This window comes from Ovis aries, chromosome 26, assembly GCF_016772045.2.
Source record: "Ovis aries strain OAR_USU_Benz2616 breed Rambouillet chromosome 26, ARS-UI_Ramb_v3.0, whole genome shotgun sequence".
NCBI lineage: Eukaryota > Metazoa > Chordata > Mammalia > Artiodactyla > Bovidae > Ovis > Ovis aries.
In genome coordinates, this window is record NC_056079.1 from 24,756,705 (window position 1) to 24,781,439 (window position 24,735).

A 24,735-nucleotide genomic window follows, 5' to 3' on the forward strand; every position below is an offset into this window, starting at 1 on the left:
TTTTTTGTTCCAGACTGTAACAAATTGTTCTTTTAAACTATTCATCTTCTTTCTGTTGATGTACTTTCAGAATGATGATTCTGTTTTCTTTGTCAATGATCACATTAAGTTTCAGGTATAGGACTGGTTGGATTACACCTTAATCCAGAATTTAAGCATAAGGGATGCCTCTATCACAAACCTCTAAATATGCTCCAGTTAACATTCTTAACTTATATCTGGCACAGAAGGGTCAAACTGTAGGCAGTACCTGCTGAAAACAACACTGTAAGAGTTACCAAACCAAAATAGGCCAACTGTATGTATGGCTCCCATGCAGGGGTTTAGATACATTCAGGCTACACAGTGTTATGCCAGGACACACTCAAAGCCATGGAATAAACCTGACCTGCCTTTTTAGAGTGTTCATTTTATACATTAGTACATAGTTTTTTACTTTTTAAATTTTAATACAAATAGGAAGTGAAGTTAAACACAAAGGTTGTATGAATAGAGGATAAAACATAAAATTTCTGAGAATACTTCTCCCTCTAAGCTCCTTCAAGTCTGTTGCCTTCTTACCTGTCCCTGGGCGTAGGGACTTATTCTCCAATAGTGTTAGGAGTACCTCTGGGGAAGAGCTTGAGAAATACTGACTTTTGTGGCTGACAGCCTACTGAAGGACTGAGTAATTCAGTTATGGATTTTTATAGCTTCAGAGAGGCAGTATTCTGATACCTCAAGTAAATATATACTGGATAATTGCTTATTGGCTAAAGGGAAAGGAATGAAGTCTCTGAATACTCAACTAAGAGCATAATTTCACCTTGATTTAAAGGCTTATGTTTCATACTCCCAGTGTATTTTGGAGGAATTTCAGTCATCTCCGTAATGTGAAAATGTATGTTTTGAGACAGCAGTGTTTTAAGTAGTCAGCAGGTGCTTTTCAATTCAGAAATCTACTTTCACACAGAAGTTTATTTTATTCACTGGTTTTTCTTTATTTTACAGCACTGTGCTGTGGCCTCTCTGCATCCCAAACGCAAACAAGTGACAGAATTGTTACTTCGGAAAGGAGCAAATGTTAATGAGAAAAATAAAGAGTAAGTGCAGTTGCAGAAGGCGTTGCTCTGTAGTTCAAGTGAGAATGCGATACAAGTTAAGAGGTGACCTTTTCCTTGTCTCCTCCACAGTTTCATGACTCCCCTGCACGTTGCAGCAGAGAGAGCCCACAACGATGTCATGGAAGTTCTCCATAAACACGGAGCAAAGGTAAAAGGCACGCACCTGAGATAAGGTGCCAGACTTGGTATTGAGTAGCTAGCTGCACTTAGAGAGTATTCCTCTCCTCTCTGATTCTCCTGAAGAAGTTAATCTTATAAAGGACTGTTAACATGTATTTGAATTCACTGATTCTCCTTTAAAGCTGATCTAAATCTGGTTGCTAATAGAGGTAATTCCTGGTGTTTTATGTTGTACTTTACTGTCATTCTTCTCTAAAGCAATAAATGTGGTTAGGGTCTTATCATTTGAAATGCATTTCAGCTTTACATTGTTTTACCTTAATACTGGAATTGATGCATTTTGGTAGTCAACATCAATGATGGCTTGTCAGAAAATAATTTATGTAAACGATGGGCAAAACATTGCTACTTATTTTAAAGAACATTTGTTCCTTCCAGCCTGTAATGATAATCATTTTTTCACATAACCTCAATATAAAGACATTTTTAATAACCATTTTTATTGGCATTGTCTGAGTGACATTATCTGCAACTCCATGACTCCCATGAATTGCTTGAGGAAATTTTGCTTGAAGGAAGCAAGTTAGTTGTTTTTCAGAGGTACTTGAACGTGAAAATTTTTAAATCCTCAACAGTTTTTTTTTGACAGCTCAGCTTTTTCTTGAATGTGTTACTAAAGAGATTTAGTGAAAAAGACCAAAGCCCAGGTCATCATCATACTCTTCAGATTCTTCTCTTTGCTTCTACTTTTTCCTCAGCTGGGGCAGCAGTGGTGGATGGGGCAGGACCTCCTGCTGGTCCAGCGCCAGCTACCGGAGCAGGTCCACCAGCCCCCACATTGCAGATGAGGCTCCCGATGTTGACATTGGCCAAAGCCTTTGCAAACAAACCTGGCCAGAAAGGCTCAACATTTACACCGGCTGCTTTAGTGGGGGCATTGATCTTATCCTCCGTGACCGTCACCTCACCGTTGTGCGGAATGAGGGCAGGGTAGATGCAGGCGAGCTCTGAGACGGAGGCCATGGTGCGGGTGGGTGCCCAGTGGGAGCTGCCGGGCGCGGGGCTAGTTGCCGGATGAAGTGAGGGCCTCACCCCAAAATGACCTTAGCTTCCTTGGAAGACCTGAGCGCCTTAGCAACAGCTGAGGAAAGAAAGCAAGAGTGTATATTTTAAAGCAGGAGTCCCCAAAGTAGGATATAGACACTGTGTGGAACATACAAGAGGAGCCACTGGGTGGAGGGGGGAAATACTAGAATTTTTATTTATTGAAAGTAATTTATTAACTTATTAAGAACAGAGAAATTAAGATCTACTATTTCATAAACAGATTGATACTGCCATCAACGTGTGTGTGTGTGTGTGTGTGTGTGTGTGTGTGTGTGTGTGTGTGTGTGGTGGGGGGATTGACAGGGATACACTCACTCATCTGCTCACATCCAGCACGATGTGACACGCTGCACTTTACATGAGTAGATTCATGGGTATTATTCTAAATGGTAGCATCTTGACAAATACCACTGTTGAAAGTCAGAGGAAACAACCATGACAATCTTACAAAAAGGTTTATCTGGCTATTTCATAAATGAGGATTTTCAGGAATTGGCATACTTAGCTGTTTTGCCTTTTTTTAATGAAAGTGAGTTCAAAATTTGCTTATTCTATGGTGACAAATGATTATTACTTGCATGTAGGTACATATTTTAAAAAAGAAACATAATCAGAACATTAAAGATCAAAGTTACATATTTTAGAGAAATGAATGCGAAAGTAGCTGCTTTTTAAAAGGAACTTTTAACAAATGAAGAGCCCATTTTGAAAATCAATTTTTAGAAAATATCTGCTGTTTTTTGAGTTTCTTGCCCAAAAATGATGTATGTTTATCAACTAGCTGTCATCTATATAATTTGAAACTGGGCAACAGAATTTTCTAACCTGTTTAAAAAAATTTTTTTTTAATTTGTTAGGTAGTTTTTGAACCTATTAATGAATTTTAGTGCAGTACCTTATGATAAGTTTGCAAGAATCAAGAAAGAAGCAATTTTACTAGCAAAATTCAATTAAAGCCTTAGCATAATTAGTAAATTACATTAAAAATTAAAAATAACCATTGTGATTTAGAAGACTTCGCCAACAATGTACTTTTTCCAGTTGCACCACATATCTATGTGAAATCTAGCTGTTATTGAAAATGAATCTGGAATCACACCCTCAAATCTACATCACAGTTTTTATAAGATTTTTTAAAGTCTTTTAATTGAGCCAAATGACATTTTGTATGACTGATAATTTAAAATTTTTTAATATTTTATTGTTTCATCTTTGTATATAAGTTTTATAATACTCATTATATGTTAGTTTAGTACTGCTTGGTTATAATTTACAGATGAACATAAATGAATATTGAGAGGGTTCTCAAAACACATTTTTACTCCTGAAGTGCATGATCCAAAAATTAGTATATCCTTGCCTTAAAAGGACCATTGATGTTTTTAATTAAGAAAGCAGAATGAACTAGAATGAAAGGAGCAGTTCTACAAATTTATTACCTATTTTGAGGGTACAGCTACTGTGTTGTTACATAAATAATGTCTTGTTGCTCTATCAAGCAGAAAATAATAAGCTAAGTGGGCTTTCTGCTACTGTTAAGAGCATTGTATGTTTATCATTGACCTGTTTTTTAAAATATCTTATGGCATTTATAATGTTCTTGAACAACCATGAATAATACCCTTCATTTTGGCAAAGTATCTATTTGTTGTCTCCCGTGAGTCATTTTGTTTCATGAAGATTCAATGAGAAATAACATTATTTTATATAACCTATCCTAGTCAGCATTACTCTAGGTCTGTGGCTCTAAATCTTTTTCTGCCCTTCATGTTCACAGTACATTCTCATCAATAACGTCGCAATTCATCAGTCAGGCATGTGTATAATTTTAAATGCCCTGCCAGTATTGTAGAATGACTTTTAGACTAGTATATCTTCCCTAGTCCTCCCACTGTAGTTCAACAAAATTGAGAACTCCTGCTACTAAGCACCTTAAATGGAAAACGAAATTAAGCAGGGTTATGAACCCACAGATAACTATTTCCACCCTCCCATTCATTCATTCCCTGATCCCAAGGCAGACTGCTGTCCCTTAGGGTTGGTTTATCTGGTGACTAGCATTAGTAAAAGCTCACTGTAAAAACCCAGTTGAGCTACTGATGGGCCCTAATGTTTGCCTGCCTGGTGTTCTTTCTGGGGAACTTATGGTTTCAATCTGATTTTTGAACAACTCATTGTTTCCATTTGATCTAAAAGCACCTTCCCAACAAGCAAGCCTACCCTTGAATTACGATTCAGCTCTCTTAACACTGCTTCTACCCTTCTGCTGTCTTCACCTCCTCACAGTGGTCCCAGTTCTTAAGCTAAGACTAGTAAATCAGAAACGGCAGAGAATTTGGTAGGGAGATCTAATGCCGTTAACTAATTTGTCTTACTTAAATAGAACTTAGAAACACAAGCCAAAACATTCTTTTGAGTAAAGCTTGGGCAATACAAAGTTTAGGTTCATTGTGCATGTTAAATTAAGCATATTGTGTACATAACATAAGCAGGTATACTTTTCCATTTAGAATCTTCCACTTTCTAGTTTTATGACCTTGGACTTAATTTTCCTGAACCTCAGTTGACTCATTAGTTATATATATGGGTATTAATACCTCCCCTACAAGGGTGACTGTTGTTGTTTTGTTTTGGTAAAAATTAAATGAGCTTATATATATATATGTTGTATAGTACCTTGCATACAAACCATACTTTCTTTAATTAGTAGTAAGTATGAGTGTTATAATTTTTCCATATTTGTCTTTCTAAACTTATATGTATTTCCCCTCATTATCTAAATTTTATATAAGACATATATGTATAATCACTTCCTAATTTGTTTTGATCCACTAGTTCACCATTGAGATGTAAAATGATAATGTTCTGGATACTGTGAGAAATACCAGTTTGAAAGTTAATGCAGTCACCAAACTTGAAGCTAATCCTGAACCAGTTTAGTGGCATCAGTAGTGAAGAAGGAAGAAAATGACGAAAGCCATTTGCGAAAGACTATTTGTGAAATACTAAGCTGTATTATTTGAAAGTGAATTGGGTGCTTGAATAGACTTAGAAAATAGTGGTACAATTAAGGAAGTAAGAAAGCTATGAGTTGGCAATGATTTTGTACTTGGAGTTAATATGATAGGAGGAATAGAAGGACATTAAATAAAACTAGTAGTTGGAAACAGCCCTGGAGTATGATAGTTTAGGATTAGAAATATTGGGAAGCCCTTGACATAATGATCACACACTGTGGGAATGAGGACGGTTTCGGGTAGAGAATGTAGAGAGATGAGCTGAGAGTCAAGGAAAGAACCTTTGAGGGTTGCTCATCTTTGTGGAACAGCAGTGGGAAGAGGGGTTTCCCAGGTGGCATAGTGGTAAAGAATCCGCCTGCCACTGCAGGAGACAAAAGAGATGCAGGTTTGATCCCTGCTCGGGAAGATCCCTAAAGAAGGCATTGGCAACCCACTCTTGTATTCTCATCTGAAAAAATTGCGTGGACAGAGGAGCCTGGTGGGCTACAGTACATGGGATCACAAAGAGTTGGAAAGGACTGAGTGTGCACACACACACACACACACACACACACACAGCTTTTGAAGGAGATATTCCAAAAGTATACAGGTAGAAAATTGTATTAATTAGGGTTTTGGCAATAACACACACACACAGCTTTTGAAGGAGATATTCCAAAAGTATACAGGTAGAAAATTGTATTAATTAGGGTTTTGGCAATAAATACACACTCAAAGTGGATAATCTGAGGAATATTTAAATTATATACAAAGGTATGGGCAAGATTTAGGAAATCAACAGGAATAAGGTAGTACCAGCAGCAAGTGGGAGCTATCGTCATCCCTGGGCCTGAAGGGGTGCAGAAGCAGGGGGCTAGCTAGAGAAGACCACCTGACAGCATCTGTATCCTTTGATAAGGGGTAGACCTCATCCACATTCTTCATTCCTCTCCTGCCCACCACCCACTGGCCAAATACCACAGAAAGTTAAAGACAAGCCATCACTGTCATCTATACAAGTGATTTTCCCAGGACACGAAGCAGGGTCAAGGATGATATTATGGGTCTGGAGAGGCAAGCAGGCAATATTCAGCGAAAGGACTAGTAAAGAAATGATGGTTATGAGAAAATGGAGTTATTAACCAACTTATTTGAGAAGTCCACTTTTATAGGAGTAAATGTCTGTATCTTAAATATGTCTACCAACCCCCTACTTTACAAGATTACTGTAAGCCGTAAATAAGAGAGACATAAAGATTTTATCTTTTTCTTTATTATTGTCAGTCTACTCTGACATTCTGCATTCTATTGCTACTGCTTTGTCTACTGTCATTATTAAGTAGAACCTAAGCCCCAGTTGCATATGGTATTGTTAGTACCTAGAAACAAAAGGTTTAATTCAGAAGTTCTTTTTTTCATATTTGAAAGCACTACTGTTTTGTCATTAGTGAGCATCTGTTAAATGTATGGAACATGAAGAAATTTTTTGATGTTCATGTCTTAATTTGACAGATTTATTTATACTGTATGTAAAAAGAAATTGTGTCAATAGTAATTGGTGTTTAATGGGCTTATTTCTCACATTGAGAGTGATCAAGAATCTTTGCTGTCTTTAGAGAAATGTGTTAGCTTATTATAAGGATTTTATTAATTCTCTTTCAGAGGTGAGTTGATAAGCAGATTCTGTCAGCCCAAAAGTGTTAAAGTGCTTTTAAAACTGTAGATCCCAAGTAGCTTTTATAGTTCAAATAATATCTGAGGTTTGATCATATCAGAATAAAGTCCCAAGGGGCCAGTGTCTCAGAGACATTTTAGTTACCATTCAGTTAGATTGACTGAATATAGATTAGGCAGAAGTAGAAATCTGGCTTATTACTTCTGTGAGATAACCACAGAGCTAATCCCAAAGAAATGATTTGCAGGAGTTATAGCTGAAATTCACAAAAGATGGAACAATGAATTTGGAAATAACTGTTAGTTTCCTTAGCTGCCATTCTCCCTGTATATGTCTCTCTCTTTCTGAGATTGCATGAGTTTCTCTTCTCTGCCAGTGTTTGTTCATCTGCTTCATTCTTTTTATAGACTGTATTTTTCTGTTGTACTTCTCTGTGGCCTGAATACGATCTGCACAGCCCTTACTTTATAAACCTTTGGCTTGGAAATATACCACCTGCAGCTGCCATCTCATCTCAGAGACGAGAAAGGAAGAGTAAATAAGACTTCAGTTTGTTTAGCACAGCCACGGCATTGGCACCTCGAGTCTAATCAGCTATGCTCCACAACTTACTTCTCTGACAGTTAGGGCATGTGGGCAGTGTGAGTACCCCTGTAAGAAAGCAAAGGAAATATGTACCATTAGAATATAATATATCTCTTTTCAAAAAACCTGATTGCTTCTTTTAAAATTCCATGTGGATGTTGAGGTTTACAAATAATACTACTCAAGTGTGGCTAGTAAACACTAACCTAGTTTCCTGTTTCTCAGATTATATCAAAATTTCACTTCCTAGAAAAATTCTATACTCTGTGATGGATTCATAACACATTAAAGGATTAAAAGCCTTTGAGTAAAATATTGATCACTGTAGCAGAACTCTAGCTAAGAATTAAATTGGTAGTCATTTTGTTTATTTCATTCCTCATAGGAGATGCTTTGACCTGTGTACATCCTACCGTGGATAACAGTGGCCTGTAATAATCTGTAAAAACTTTAATTATACTTTTACTGCAGATAAAGTGAGTCAGTTATTTTCAGTATTAAACAATTCTGTCAACATAGGCATTTAGCTTTTTTTTTCTCCAGATTTCTGGAGTGAAAGAAGAATATATTCTTCTGGGAAAGAAGGATACATGGTTTTTGGTTAGAGAATGTTTCAGTAGTCTGTTCATTATACAGAATGGTATATCGAAAACTGTATTCTTTATCATCAGAATTTACTAATTTGTCATTGTTTTGAGCCATCCATTTACCAACCATTTTCAAACACCCAGTATACAAGGCGTTGCACTTATTACTATGAGGTATATAGGAAGTTTGAATTTGATAAAGATTCTTAAGGGACTTAAAATCTAAAAAATGGTCTCAACTAATACAGTCTACTTGAATATCTATTATCAGATTGGAAAGGACAGGTAGATTGTTATTCAGAGGAGAGACCAATTACTTCTATTAGTGGTGGCAGGCTTGGGAGAGAATGGGAGAAATTTCATGAATAAGATAGAATTTTCACTAGGAATGTCCAGGAATTAGATCTATAGAAATAGTAGTAAATATAGTTGGCATCCCTTTCTTATACTAGTGAGTGGTTGATTTTTGCTCAGAATACATTTTAAATAATGGCTCAATCAGGAAAGCAAAGGAGTTTGTCAGTCACAAGTTAATGATTAGTTGGTTCAGTAGATAGAATAAGTGCTTAGTTCATGGGGAAATGAGGAAAATCTGAAAAGACATATTGGAGCAAGGTCTTAGTAGTCTCAGTTGGAGAGTTTGGGGTTTGTTCTTAAAATACTTGGAGAGCCATTGGAAATTTTTGAATAGGCAGATGGCATGAGCAAATCCTGCTTCAGGAAGATAAACTTCCTAGGAACTACTTTCTCTTAGAAAACCAATTACAGAAATGTAGACTTAAGATGTGTGTATGATAGTTGGCATAATCATTTAGCAGTATTCAACAAAATTAGTTTGACTTTTTTTTTTTTTAAAGGGGGGGATGATGCAGAGTTAATGTTTCTTTAAAAAAAAAAAAGATGAAAGTGTTAGTTGCTCTGTCATGTCCAACTCTTTGCGACCCGATGAACTGTAGCCTGCCAGACTCTTCTTCAACAGACTTCTCCAGGCAAGAGTGCTGGAGCGGGTTGCCATTCCCTTCACAGGGGCTCTTCCCGACCCAGGGATTGAACCCGAGCCTCCTGCATTGCAGGTAGATTCTTTACCACCAGAGCCACAAGGGAAGCCCAGTGTTTCTTAACTTCAAGCTAAAAAGTTTACAGTATGCCTGCCAACTGTTTCCTAGGTTGTAGTTTCTGTCTACCAGGATATAGACCTGTTTGAGATTCCTGTCCTTGTCCCTCTATTGTGAATTTTATTTTTACTATTCCTTGCTTTTAATTTAAAAGTGCCCTGATTTGAACAGAAAAAAAAAAATAGCTAAAATAATATAGAGACCGTTTTCAACTCTCAGATTACTTGAAATCAGATTGGAACATCATCACATGTTCATAGTTAATGTAAAATTGTGTGAGTTCACATTGCTAAGTACAGAAATGTCACAGAATAAGTCATGATGAATTACCACTTGAGTGATGTGGACAAAGATAGCTTAAGCTTAGACAAGAGGTGAACTCAACTTCACAGTTAGCTGTTGAGACTAGGCTGTTCACACCGACTAGAATTTGGAGAAAGTCCCCTTATCATTTCCTTATCCTTTGCTTACTGGTTTTGAAAACAGTTCTGGGCATTTTTTAGTCATAATTTTATGTCCTATACATTTCCAGCCACATATCATTACAGTACTCAATCGTTCTCTTTAGGAAAATCGTAAAAGCATAGTCTCTGCTTTTAAACAGCTTACAATATATTAAAACAAGTAGTATCAGGCACAGAGTCTAACATTGGTAAGTACTTAGTAAATGTAGTTGCGTCCCTTCCTTATGCTAGGGAGTGGTGATTTTTGCTCAGTATTGCACCCCATGAGTGCATGCCCCAGAGTGAGTGAGAAATGGGAGAAGTGAGTCTGTGGTTTTCTGTGCTGCACCCAGTTCCACCACGCATATTTATAGAGGTAACCACTTCTGATACACAGTGTTTTGTTAATGTTTAAAAATATTCTCTGTACTTCATCTGGTGTTTAGTTGATTTGCTCAGACACTGGAAGTGAAACTGGCTGATGTTGGATTTACTGAGAAACTGTATCTGTCTCTACCACTGCATTGTTAAGGTATCTTCAAGGATAATCTTGACCAAAGGCAAATTTTACCTTTTGCAATGACTTTAGAAACTAACACCTCCAGAAAATAGGGCTTCAGTGTAACCTAATAACGCTGGAGCACAGCAAGCCTATCAGATTGTGATGAAAAAATATCGTAGAAGGGGTGGTGATGTAAAAGTAAATGACAGATGGTGTTTAATGATATGTGGAGGGATTCAAGTTTATGTGAAGGCATGAAAGAGTCCCTGTGTTTGAGCTGAGGAGTAACTTGGTAAGATCTGTATTTTAGACTAGTAGTTCTCAAACTGTGTTCCCATGATTTGATGAACTGGATTGAGGATTTCCATCACTGTAATTAAATTGGTGTTTTATGCAAATTCCAGGAAAATGTTAATGATTAGAATGTTCTCAGTTTTAAGTTTTTTCTCCTGTGATAGGAACGTAATAGAAATATTCATAGAAAAATTCAAGTTTAGTTTGACCGCTTGTGTTTTCCATCAGTACTTGCTAATAATGACTGTGCTTTTATGTATGAATAGTCATTTTTCTGCTGGCAAATATGATATAATTAAATTTGTCGGTATTTCATGGTGATTTTTATGAAACACTGTTAAGAATTTATTTGAACCCTTGCCTGAAGTGTCACGGCCTTACTTACAACAATGAAAGACTAGAGACAGGAAGACCAATTGTCTTAAACCCTCTCTTATTCTTGTGTTTGGTGGGGGTACACAAGTGTTTTGAATAACCAGCCAGAATGTATTTGAGAATTTACTGTGTACCATTAACAGGAGCTTTCTAGACACAGAAAACCTATGCAATACAGTCCATATTTCCGTAACCTTAATTTTACTTGGTAAACAAACACTATCCCAGTGTTCTAATTTCTAAAACAGTGCTGAATTGACATAGGTGTTCAGAAAGGAAGTAATCATCAAGGTTTAAAGTAATCAAGGAAGACTTCTTAGAAAAGGTGAGACTTGCCGTGGATCTTGTAATCCAGAAAGGCAGAACGAAGGGCTTCTCTGAAAGAGGCATCATGTACAATGAATGAGGACTTTGGTCTGACTAGAGTAGTCTTTACTGGGGCATTCCAAAAAACAGGTTAGGACTGGTTAGTTTTGATCAAATTATAAACATGATCCCAAAGTTTAACATTGTCTTAACAGTCTTAAAAGTAACCATTCTTTCATTATAATTTTTCAAAGTTTTAAAAATGGAACTTTTGAATTTTCAAATCAAGTTTTTGGTTAAATGTGTTTGTAATGCAATTAGATCATTCTGTTATAATTATTGACTAAAATTAGGAAAGAAACACAATTAACTACTCTGTCTTTGCTTGCTTACTCTGTTGTCTTTACATTCTGGGAACAAGTTTGGTAGAACCCACTCATCCAAAAGTATTTAATGTGCATCTTTGCTGTGACGGGCAGTGAACCTCAGACAAGAGTCCCAGACCTTGGGGACCTTACAGAGACCTCGAGTTGTCAAGGAGAGTGGCAAGGAATGGAGGATGGACAGGAAGGCAGTCATTCAGGGAATAGATGGGTATATTATAAGTTTTAAGAAGACGGTATTTCTTTAGAATCAGTATGCAAGAATTCGTGAATAGTTTATGAATAGTCTATTGTATTTTTCATAAAAGTTGACAATTGATTTTTCTCAAGAATTTATTTACTAGGGTATAAAGGGGAACAAAACAGCTGCTCAGTCCCATGTGCCCCCTTCATATTTCAGATGAATGCACTGGACACCCTTGGTCAGACCGCTTTGCATAGAGCTGCCCTTGCTGGTCATCTGCAGACATGCCGCCTGCTGCTGAGTTACGGCTCAGATCCCTCCATCATCTCCTTACAAGGCTTTACAGCAGCACAGATGGGGAACGAGGCCGTGCAGCAGATTCTGAGTGGTAAGTTCACACAGACAACCTTGCTTTCTGTTCTTCCTTTTCCAGTCTGTCCACTGATATGCAGACTTTGTGCCCCTTGTTTTAAGGGGCTCTATGGAATGTTTTCTTGGCCTGAAAATTTTTCCTGCCTTTCTTTACTTACAATTTAGCCTGTGGCCCTGCCCATCAACATTCTCCTTTTTGTAATTCTTAAACTTCAAACATTCCAAATTTTTCTCTTGTACTAAGAACCATTTAATAGGGAATTTTAGGTTAGTTTCTCCAAGTTATAACTATAAATCAGGGAAACATATAGCTATTTCATCAGAATTTCTCATAATATTATATGTAGGTTTTAGAGGTAATTGATAAAATGGGGAGGAAAGGATTGAATAAATTAAGCAGATTGCTCCAGCAATGCTTTTAAAATGTCTTCTAAATGAATACAATTAAAATATATGGCTGCTAGTAAAAGATAAAATTAAATAGTGAATCACAAATGAAAATTTTTTTATTATTTTGATAATTCTTCTTAAAAATTGATTAGTAAGATAAAACATTATATGGGTCATTAAATGCCTATTTTAGTATGTGCCAGAACTTTTTAGTGTAAGTCTTCATACTTCTTATTGATCAGGAAGGATAATACAAATAATAGAATTTGGTGGTAAAATCTTGCCCTTATAAGGTTTTGTTTTTTTTTAATGAGAATTCTTCTTTTTATTTAGATGACAGTATAAAATTTTAAACTAATATTTCTGCAAAAAATTTGTATGTCTATAGACCATATACAGGCTGAACTTTTCAGTTGTACCTGTATTTACTAATCCAATTCCAGGTTATGTCTATAATGACTCCTGAAAGAATACATCAATTATATAGAATGTATAGTAAATTATTGGGGTTCTGTTCTGGGCAATATTTTAAAGGTTTGTTTAACAACCCCTATTAATACCAGGTTTGAGTTCCACTTTTAGAGACCCTCACTTTCATCTCACAAGCCTGTAGTTACCAACAGTATACAGTAGTAAAGTTTTAATGGTACACTCTGACAGCATTTACGTGAACATCTCTCTTTCCATTTACCAAATAATTTTCCCTCCTTTGCTACTCTGTTTCCTTAAAAACCAGCAGTAATCCTCCCTTATCTTTTATGCAGAAAGTACACCTATACGCACTTCTGATGTTGACTATCGACTCTTAGAAGCATCTAAAGCCGGAGACTTGGAAACTGTGAAGGTATGTCAATGCTTTAATGTCTTGGGTAGCTCTTTGAAACCTTTGCTTCCCAATTCATTTTAAGCTTGTAAGTGAAACAACTCAAATCCAAACAATAAGAGGGATGAGCAGAGTGGACTCATAAGGAGAGATCTTTATTAAGAATTTCCTAGTATGTGCCTTTCATTAAATCATTTTTTAGTCACTTTACTTCTGGTTATGTGAATGCTCTTTTTATTTCTTTCCACTTTTTAAAATTAAAGTGTTATTTTGGACCACACTCATAAATTTGCAAGCTAGTGCAAGCCCAGGTAATAGTACAGTAAAGTTTGAAACAGTGTTCTTGACCTTTTCTAAGAGATTCTCACCTTTGCACTAGGAAATCATCCTTATGATCCTGCAGTTGGGAAGTATTTTTTGATTCTACAATTTATGCATTAATGTAGCTACAGAATCACTTGTCATGAAAAGATACAATCTGACCAAATGATGATGGCTCTTTAGGTTATAGAGTCTCTCCCTTATGCCCAGACTTCCTTCTGTTGTGTAAAAAAAAAACTGTACTACCTGAAAAGTCCTGTGTTCACCCTACCAGCCCCTTCTCAGTATATCTATAGGTGACTTCCAGGTTCTGAGTTTTTGTTATAACAGCCTACTACAGTGGCAGGAGCAGCAACCAGACTTGTCAAATACCTGGAAAGCCCTTGACATCAGACCATGTAGCCTAGAAAATGTCACTTTTTCTCTGCTTTTTTTTTTTTTTTACCTTTTTTAGCTTTCTTTTCATTATCTCTCTTCACATCACTTCCCTAAATTTAGAATAATCAAATAAGTAAGCAGTGACTAAATAATTAAATAAGTAAGCAATGGCAGAAAGATGGCAAGATTAAAAATCAGGAAAATGAAATTTGAGTTTTTATTCTACCCCTTACCACTCTAGGACATAGGATGTCACTTAACCTCTCTGAGCCTTGGTTTTTTTATCTGTAAAATGGAGATGATGGTTAACTTCTCAAGTAGATAATAATTCTCTCACTGGAAAAAAAAAATGAAATTCTTTATAAATTATTACTCAGATATTTGTATTGTCATCCATCTGTCACCACCAATGATGCAGCCTCTCCAGCCTGACTTTGCTTCCACTGCTTTGTAAGCAGACAGAATTGAGCTTGTGCTGAGATGATAATGTTCAAAAGGAAAATGAACAGGTGACAAAGAGGCGATTTGGAGGACACAGCTGAAGGAAATAGAAGGCCAACAACTAGTATGATCAGAATCAGTTTGACCTGTAGACCTAAACAAATATCCCCTTGAAGATCAGGTAAAATATTGTTGATTGCTTGGCTCTGCTCTGATGGATCGAAGGGCCAAAGAGGTGGCCCAGACAGAATGAATGTAATTTTTCCAGAGCCGCCTTGTTGCCATGTCAAAGCAGGCAGAAATTTTGGGTAGTTCTACAGTCAGCCAGGTTTAATCTTACTTGAGCAAAGGGTGGTTAAGAGCGTGCTGGTACAAGCAGACAGGCTCTCACGGGGAGGAAAGCCTTCTAACAATGAAAGGAAGGCACCATTTGCCTTGGCAATGCTTGCTTTATTATGTTTTCTTCTTTTTGATTAGGATTTTGGCCAGGAAATATTGAAAAAGGTGAAATTGCTGTGCAAACATAAGAATATTTGTAGACACTGTAAAGCAGAACATCTTGCTGATTTTAAAACATCACTTGTATTATCTAATCAAAGAAATAGTCATTAGAAAATTACAACTTATCCAAGATGCCTGCAGTATTTTGGTGCAAGATCCTTAAATAAATACTAATGTTCTGTTTGTGTTTGTGTGTGTGTGTGTGTGTGTGTCAATAAAGCAACTTTGCAGCCCTCAGAATGTGAATTGCAGAGATTTAGAGGGCCGGCATTCCACGCCCTTACACTTCGCGGCAGGCTACAACCGTGTGTCTGTTGTGGAGTACCTCCTCCACCATGGTGCCGATGTCCATGCCAAAGACAAAGGGTATGTGTTAGAATGTCACTGTGTGGAATTCATTTCCTTGATACTTTAAAAAAAAATTTTTTTTTTTCATGATAGATTTTTTTCCCCTTGTTAAAAAAGTAATTTTTTTTTTAAAAGCTTAAAGCATAATGCTTAAAACTTTGTTGTTTTATAGTAGCTAAGTCATGTCCAACTCTTTACAACCCCATGGACTGTAGGCTTCTCTGTCCATGCGATTTCCCAGGCAGAAATACTGGAGTGGGTTGCAGTTTCCTTCTCTAATGCATCTTCTCCAGCCCATGCATCAAACCCATATCTCCTAAAGTATCAGGCAGATATATTTTTACTACTGAGCCACCTGGGAATCCCCCCAAATTAAAACTTTATGAAAATGTATAGAAAGTGAAAAGTCCCTCTCATTCCACCTCCTAGAGATTACAACATCAAAATTTTGTTGTAATTGTGAGGAGTTTTGAAGCACATGTGTACCAGTGTGTGTGCTGTTGTGATGGGGCTTGTTTTTAACATAAATGAAGATGTCATCCCGCAGTCTGCTTTACAGTTTGCCTTTTTTATAATAGTATATCTTGAATGTCTTTCTGTATCAGTACTAAGCAGTTCATTTCATCCTTTTAATGCCTATATATACTATTTTTTTGTATTTTGTAAATAAGTTTATATAGTTTATTGTTCATCCCTCCTTTTGCTGTTAAATCTTTTCTCCTCCAAAAAGAGTCATCCATGTTAGTAGAAACATTTCATTTTTACTAATTCAGATAGTCTCTATTTTTGTATTGGCTTATGAAACTATTTCAGTTTATCTAGACAGGGTTTAAAGCAGACACAAAAGACATCTAGAAAAGCACGAAGGAAGTTTTAACTGAAATGAGCTTCCATATCCTGAGTTAATTTCATATCATCTCAAAATATAAATAAGCACCTTCCTGTGCAGTTACATTGCTAACAAATAAACCACACAACTTAGACTTCAGTTGGGCTTCCTTGGTTGCCCAGACAGTAAAGAATCTGCCTGCAGTGCAAGAGACAAGGTTCAGCCCCTGGGTCGAGAAGATCCACTGGAGAAGGGAATGGCAACTCACTCTAGTATTCTGGCCTAGAGAATTCCACGGACAGAAAAGGACTGCAGTCCTTGGGATCACAAAGAGTCGGACCTGACTGAGCAACTACCATTTTCACTTTCACTAGATTTCAGTTAACCATTTTGCATTTATTTCTCTTTTAAAAGAAAGACGTCAGACATGAACATTTGATATTAATCACTATCTCTTTCAAAGTATTATGGTTCGTTAGAGAGGAGCCAACATTTGTTTCTATTGCCCCATTTTAGCACTTAGTATTTTTGGTCTCAAAACATTAAAAACAAAAACAAAGAAACCGGATCTCTCTAAGCAAAAAGGTCCTAACTTGATACCTTGTGTCTGCTATGTACTAAGTGCAACTTAAATTTATCTTTTGAGGCACCCTCCTTTTTTATGGGGACACTTTTTGTCCTTTTAGAAGGCCAGCTGCCTTGTAATCAGAACTTAAACGAGTCATCACAGAATAGTTTGTACATCTGACTAGAGTTCTTGGTTGATGTCATTATTTTCATTACTGAATACTGACTATCTTCAAGATCAAAGAATTATTTTTCTTAAGGGAGTGTTCAATAATAGTCAAATGCCATAGAGAATTATTTTATTATATGTATCATTTTAACACACCGCTTTATTGTATGTCTTTAAAATAATTTTCTTTGGTTTAGTGGTTTGGTGCCCCTTCATAATGCTTGTTCATATGGACACTACGAAGTAGCTGAGCTCTTGGTAAGACATGGGGCTTCCGTCAATGTGGCGGACTTATGGAAATTTACCCCTCTACATGAAGCAGCAGCTAAAGGAAAATATGAAATCTGCAAGCTCCTTTTAAAAGTATGTACTTTTAAAAATTATAAAATATAAGGTAATTATAGTTATTATTTGGTTAGGATGTAAAATGACATCAAGGTAAATTATTCTGTAATACAGTGCAGTAAGTGCTGTAGAGACTGCTTCCGTTTTCTGTTCTAGGGGGATGTTTAAGTGTGATATCATGATTCTTACGTAGCTTTGAGTAGTGGCTGAAGTGCCTTTCTGAACTGATTTGATTATGTTGAGTTCATCACAATTCAACAAGGTAGGTTTTGGAAAGAGTTGAATTAGCTTGCATTACTTATCTGTAACTGACAATTAATATCAGAAGATATTTATATAAGAAGAAATGTGTTTTTCCATCAAGTTTGATTTTTTTTCCTCGCTAGCTATTTTTATTATTGTTAACAAACTCACCTCTAACTATTAAGCATTAATTAAACATTAAAAGATAGAAAATTAAAAGATGTGACAAATGACTGGACATGTATTTATATCATTTCCTCTCTCTCTTTTTTAAACTAGAGAGAAACTTGTCTTAGTTAAATATAAAATTCTTCTCCTACCACTTTTATGGGATCAGATGTGTTCATATGAGTTTTAAGAATAACACTGTAGTTGATACTAATTTTTATTGTCCCTGGTTAAGTAAGAAATAACTTCTAGGTCACTGTGAATTCACTGTCTGGGTTGGTTATTCCAAATTTCCCCAGTGAGCCAATAACATCTGTGTCAGGTCTGTAAATAAAGATTCTTGACTTTTAATTACTTTATTTCATAAGTATAAATGATTAAACTTATAAAATCAAGTTAATTGTTAATATATTTCTATCTAATTTCACCTTAGGTGCTCAGACTTAAAACAAAAATATTTTTAAATTACCAAACTTTCTTTTTACTGATTCCATTTGGAATTGAGTATTAATACTTTTTCCACCTGTGTCTTCCTCTTCTCATTTCATCAGCACTGAATATCTTTACATATTAATAATCAAGATTTGATTAACATTTCTAGCCAGGCCATCATTAAAAGGAAAAGTGGTTTCCAAAGACAGCATAGAGTCTGAGACAGTATATGCTACAGAAGTGAAAGACATTTGACACCTTTCCCTCTCACCATCACAGGTCATCCTGAGGCATGGGGCTTTGGATGGGAAGTAGTTGGAAAGCTGATCCCAGTTTGTTGCTAAGTAGGAGATTTGCAAGAAAAACCAAATGTTGCCTCTGTTTTTCACAATGCACACAGAATAGGTATTTTTCTTTGGAGGAGTGAAAGTGAAGTTAAAAATAAAGAAACAAAACGTATTAAAGATGCTACAGAAAACACAAACACCATTTGGTTATTTTGTAGCATGGAGCAGATCCCACTAAAAAGAACAGAGACGGAAATACACCTTTAGATTTGGTAAAAGAAGGAGACACAGATATCCAGGACTTGCTGAGAGGAGATGCTGCTTTGTTGGATGCTGCCAAGAAGGGCTGCCTGGCAAGAGTGCAAAAGCTCTGTACCCCAGAGAATATCAACTGCAGAGACACCCAGGGCAGAAACTCCACCCCTCTGCACCTGGCCGGTAAGCATCACCAGCACTTCCAAGGTTCATGTCCTTTCTTGGATACAGTTCATAAGAAGAGGAAAGAAATGCTGATCAGGAAGAGTGCTGCTACTCAGTAAAATGCTTCACTGACATAATTTTATATAACTTATTATAAATCTTATAAATTTTTTTATTCTTAATCATTCTTACCTAGTTTTTAAAACAGAAAGTATTAAAAACCCAGTATTTTCTGATCATTATCATTTATATACATTTTTTTTTCCTTTTAAGCTGACATGTTTGCTTTTTTTTCATTCTAACAGCAGGCTACAATAACCTGGAAGTAGCGGAGTATCTTCTAGAGCACGGAGCAGATGTTAATGCCCAAGACAAAGGTGGTTTAATACCTCTTCACAATGCGGCATCCTATGGGGTGAGCGTGCTAAAGTCCAGAAAAGTTCACTGATACTTACTACTTGGTTAAATACATACCATACATGAAGTAACCAACAGATACCTAACCAACAGCATAATTTAGTACAATTTTAATCTTACTATTTAAAGTGTTTCTAGCCTTAGCCTTCTCAGTTAGGCTTAACTGTCTTTTGCCCAAAGACCGTATATTTTTCAGCTTTTTGGACTCTTCACATTATGTAGTACAATAATAGGTATTTAATGGCTGCTCAGCTAATATTTATTGATACAGATAATAAATCTTAACTGTACCTTATGTAGATTTTATAAACTCTGAAAGCCAGCAGGCTACTCTGTAAGCATGAAAATTATGCTTGCTTATGTTTATCATCAGCATCTTAGAAATATTCAAGTAAATGGTTGAGTGATTGCTATATATGGTTTCATACAGTTCAGATAACTAGCTGAAACCCCACTTACTAGCGGAAACCCCACTGTGAAAGTCGAAATTTATTCTTTCAAAGCCCTGTAACTGTAATCGTCGACTGAAAGAGAAAATGGATGTATTCCAACCTTGATGATATTTGTTGGACCACCTGCCTGGAAGTCAGCAGGGCCCACTCTAGGTCTGATGACTCACGCAGGAAGAATATGAATGCTCCTGTGTTTTCTGCTGAGCCACTTAATCCCTATTTGACTGTAAAAATGCCCAGATGCCAAAATGTACATACCAGGGGCTCTCATAAATGGAGTCATTATTGGTGAGGACAGTTTCTAGATTTGAAGAAACCTGACAGACTATAAGTAAAAGGTAATCATATGACTTCCGTATTCTTTTACTGTTTCCTTCCTTGCCCTTTATGATGAGCATATCCACATCTCCTCATGCCCCCTCTCAGTGACCAGTATTTCAGGGAGATGACATGTCCTGAGTTGAAACACTCTTCAGGAAAGCAGCAAACCAGTTTCAGGTTGGCCAGATAGGAAAGAAAATATTACTTCCGAGTGTGTATCTGACCAACTCAAAATCAGTATTAAATAGACACAGATTAAGTGACTTCAGTAGTGGACGATAACTGATATCCTGGGGATAAAATAATTTTGTGAGAGAGCTGAAATGACATAAAGTTACTTAGCTGTTATTTATTGTTCATTATTCTTTGATACATATTTTACCTTTTTCCTCTGAGAGGTCAGTCAGCTCTCTGTGTATCTTTGGGCCTTTTTATATAGAAAGAACTTACCACTTCCGTTTTTCCAAACGGAGAAACAAACACATAGTTTAAGAAATTTGAATAAAAGTTAAAGGTTTAATGAGAATATATATTAATGGTAATGTGCATTACCCTGCTTAGTGTTTTTCTATTATAATGCCTTATATTAGTTTTAATATATATTTATACATGACCATTAATATTTTTGCTCTTCAGCAGATATAAGGCATTGATATTTGTTTACCACACAGCATGTAGTTTTGTATTTTTTCATAAGAGTAAATCAATTTACTGAGTTTTCTTTCTCAACTTTTTCATTTTTTAGTGCTGTCTCTAAAATGTATAATATATGTTAGGGGAATTGCATGCCATTATTGTAAAATTAAATTGCTCCAACTGGAGCCCAAGCACATTTCTGTTCTCCTTGCTTCCCAACTTTCTAAAGTTGAATTAGGGCCCTTGAAGTTTTTTTATGTTACATTTGTCATTTAAAGCATTTTGTGTTGCAGCTGAATTTTGAAACCATATTAAATTGACTCCTGGAAACATTCCAGCAGAGTTCAGTTTCTTTTCTAGACCTTCCAGTTCAATACTTTGCTCAGTCCTGTTGTATAGGACTGAACTGTAGCTATTTATTGCATTCACCAGCCTTAAATTTCAGTTATAATTTTTGCCCCAGTGATTTGGCTATTTAAGACTAAGAGTTGTGTTTTTAAGACTAAAAAACACTATATTTTTTAGTGTTTTAGTGTATAGTACTATACCAGTACTATGTTACATGTATAGTAATATGCTTCCTGTTTTTGCATTTCCAGATGTTTCTCAGCATATTTAACAAGCATGTAGTTGGTTTCTCCAAGCATGAACTACAGATTTTATATAAAGAAAGTTTAATAATATATACCATATATATAATTAATTTTATCCTCACATAATTTTCCTTGGACTGCCTTAATTTTGGAGACCTATACAAATTCGACTGCCTGATTATATTGTTCCATCAATACAAATGTGTGTGTTAGTTGCTCAGTCACGTCTGACTCTTTGCGACCCCATGGACTGTAGCCCACCCAGCCCCTCTGTCCATGGGGATTCTCCAGGCAAGAATACTGGAGTGGGTTGCCATGCCCTCCTCCAGGGGGTCTTCCCAACTCAGGGATCAAACCCAGGTCCTCCCACATTGCAGGCAGATTCTTTACTGTCTGAGCCAGTAGAATAAAATTAATCATCAGAAACATAGTTTAAATACCCTGTAACCTTACTAGGGAGAAGCTTGAAATTACTCCATGCTTTTGGATTAATTGAATAAAAATAACTATTCTTTTCAACATATGTCCTTTGAATAAGGGAAATAAATTACAGGGGTTTGTTTTAAGTGATTTTGATAGTACTATAGATATTACCTCTTTCTATCTTTTGTGTTAGAATCAATTTTATAATTATGCCATATCATTCATAATCCCTAGAAGGCCCAAACATGGTCTGTTTTCAGAAGCCTTGGACTGATTATGCTCTGTTGCAGTTGTTTTTATATTGTCAGAGCAAATATGGAAGCTTTCTTAGATGCTTCTGATTTGTATTTGTCTAATAAATTTTCTTCTGTTTTCTGAAATCACTTTTCCTAAAATTAGAAAATATTTGTATTGTATGAAAAAAAATTTAATATACATTTCTTCTTCCTCAGAAGAAGTACCTATTCCTTTTGAAGTGAGTGTATTTAGGAGAACAAAGAAAATATTTTAAGGAATACTTAAGGAAAATTTGAAGAAGCCTGCCCTACATCCCAATACTCCTGTCTTTACTTTCCTTATCTCTTCCCATTCTCATGAAAGTCAGCCTCAGATAGGTATTCAGCAAATGTCTGATTGGTGGGCAAGTGCATTAGAGAGAATAAGTGAATAAATAAATGACCATCCTATCTGTGCTCTGACCTTCTGTGTCAAACCATTTACAGAACACCATTACTTAGATATTTTACTTTAGAAACCACATACCTCGAGTGAACCTTCCTTGAAGATTCCCTCCTACTTATATTTGTGCTACTCAATTTCTGCTAATGCTTCCCTCTACCATTTTTGTAAATCTTCTAGACTACATTAAAAAAAACAAAAGACAGTCATCTTTGAATTCTTTCTCAACTCTTCCTTCCTCTGTAGTTAATTTGTTTTTCTAAAACCCAATTTTTTTTCCTTCAGAATTTCTCAAATTTAGCTCTTCTTTTGTGTTCTTCTCCAACCATCACAGTTCAGCCTCTTATCACCTCCTGTCCAGATTATTAATGTATGTGCTGCTGCTGACATTTCCTCCACCCCCTAAGTCACTTTAGGCATGACAGACTAATTTTTGTAGAATGTTGCTTTGTTACGTTACATTACTTCCCCAAAGGCTGAAGAAAGAACATTGAGAATCTTTGAGATGAGTGTTTAAATAAACAGATAAGATTGCAGTGGGTTAGAGAATTTAAGATAGGTCTGAATATGCTATAGGGCTGAATAAAAAAATTTTTTAAAGCTCCCATGAAGAATTACAGAGTAGCAGAATAATTACGAAATTGATACTTTAGAGGAAGCAAGAAAAGATGAAGTCCAAAATACAGCTGGAAGGGTGCAATGAATATTCTTTTTTTAATCAAAGAAACTTGTTAAGGATGAGAATAGAGATGTAGGGGCAATGAAATGTTAAATAAAAACAAGTGTACCTGAAGGAGCTTTACCAGATAATCTCATTGTTACCTCTTGGTAACCTTTTGTTTTTCTTCAGCATGTGGACATTGCAGCATTATTGATAAAATACAACACATGCGTAAATGCAACAGACAAGTGGGCATTTACTCCTCTTCATGAAGCAGCCCAAAAAGGCAGGACGCAGCTTTGTGCCCTACTCCTAGCGCACGGTGCAGATCCGACTATGAAGAACCAGGAAGGCCAGACCCCTTTAGATCTGGCGACAGTAAGTCCTCGGAATATTTAGAATTGCTTTTTATAATTCCAGGGATGACAGTAAATTCCAGGGTTTATTAGCAGGTTTGCTTTAGTGGTGCATATTATCCCTTAGGAGAAGAACAAGTTTCCTTCCTTCTGGAAACTTGAGAATTTTTTTAAGTTGTTGTTGTTGTTGCTTTAATTTAAAACTATTAAAACAAACTAAGCAGTAAGTTACATTTTTTGACCATACTCGGAGGGAAAACATCAATCATAGGAAAACTTGTGTGTAGATTGTATTCTCAAAGAATTACATTTAGTAAGCTATCTTATAAAGCTGAAACTCCAGTACTTTGGCTGCCTCATGCAAAGAGTTGACTCATTGGAAAAGACCCTGATGCTGGGAGGGATTGAGGGCAGGAGGAGAAGGGGATGACAGAGGATGAGATGGCTGGATAGCATCACTGACTCAATGGACAAGAGTTTGAGTGAACTCCGGGAGTTGGTGATGGACAGGGAGGTCTGGCGTGCTGCAGTTCATGGGGTCGCAAAGAGTCGGAGACGACTGAGCAACTGAACTGAAGCTATCTTATCACCTTCTACATTTCACATAGTATGCTAGAGCATTTGGTGTTTATGGTAATTTACCTGGGCTTCCCTGGTGGCTCAGACGGTAAAGCGTCTGCCCGAAATGAGGGAGACTGGGTTCCATCCCTGGGTCGGGAAGATCCCCTGGAGAAGAAAATGGCAACCCACTCCAGTACTCTTGCCTGGAAAATTCCATGGACAGAGGAACCTTGTAAACTACAGTCCACGGGGTCGCAAAGAGTTGGGCACGACTGAGCGACATCACTTCACCTGAGGGGATGAGATAATCAAAGAAAAATTATCTTCTAAGCAGTATATCTTAAAGCTCAACATTCAGAAAATGAAGATCATGGCATCCGGTCCCATCACTTCATGGGAAATACAGTGTCAGACTTTATTTTGGGGGGCTCCAAAATCACTGCAGATGGTGATTGCAGCCATGAAATTAAAAGACGCTTACTCCTTGGAAGAAAAGTTATGACAAACCTAGATAGCATATTCAAAAACAGAGACATTACTTTGCCGACTAAGGTCCGTCTAGTCAAGGCTGTGGTTTTTCCTGTGGTCATGTATGGATCTGAGAGTTGGACTGTGAAGAAGGCTGAGCGCCGAAGAATTGATGCTTTTGAACTGTGGTGCTGGAGAAGACTCTTGAGAGTCGCTTGGACTGCAAGGAGATCCAACCAGTCCATTCTGAAGGACATCAGCCCTGGGATTTCTTTTGGAAAGAATGATGCTAAAGCTGAAACTCCAGTACTTTGGCCACCTCACGCAAAGAGTTGACTCATTGGAAAAGACTCTGAT

The 24,735-nt window shown here is 36.6% G+C and overlaps 2 protein-coding genes across 3 annotated transcripts in view; one reads left to right on the forward strand and one right to left on the reverse strand.

Moving 5' to 3' along the window:
* Positions 1 to 24,735, forward strand: part of TNKS (tankyrase) — a 153,465-nt gene that overhangs the window by 102,630 nt on the left and 26,100 nt on the right. For both annotated transcript variants that reach the window (XM_004021749.5, XM_042241375.1), the window contains exons 10-18: positions 991 to 1,082; positions 1,173 to 1,251; positions 11,995 to 12,166; positions 13,305 to 13,384; positions 15,225 to 15,370; positions 17,115 to 17,280; positions 18,611 to 18,830; positions 19,118 to 19,227; positions 23,183 to 23,371. In XM_004021749.5, the coding sequence (XP_004021798.5) occupies positions 991 to 1,082; positions 1,173 to 1,251; positions 11,995 to 12,166; positions 13,305 to 13,384; positions 15,225 to 15,370; positions 17,115 to 17,280; positions 18,611 to 18,830; positions 19,118 to 19,227; positions 23,183 to 23,371 (1,254 nt within the window). The remainder of the gene's footprint in view (positions 1 to 990; positions 1,083 to 1,172; positions 1,252 to 11,994; positions 12,167 to 13,304; positions 13,385 to 15,224; positions 15,371 to 17,114; positions 17,281 to 18,610; positions 18,831 to 19,117; positions 19,228 to 23,182; positions 23,372 to 24,735) is intronic.
* Positions 1,932 to 2,322, reverse strand: LOC114111014 (large ribosomal subunit protein P1-like). The gene has a single exon (XM_060406919.1). The coding sequence runs from the start codon at positions 2,244 to 2,246 to the stop codon at positions 1,947 to 1,949; it is 300 nt and encodes a 99-aa protein (XP_060262902.1). The 5' UTR covers positions 2,247 to 2,322; the 3' UTR covers positions 1,932 to 1,946.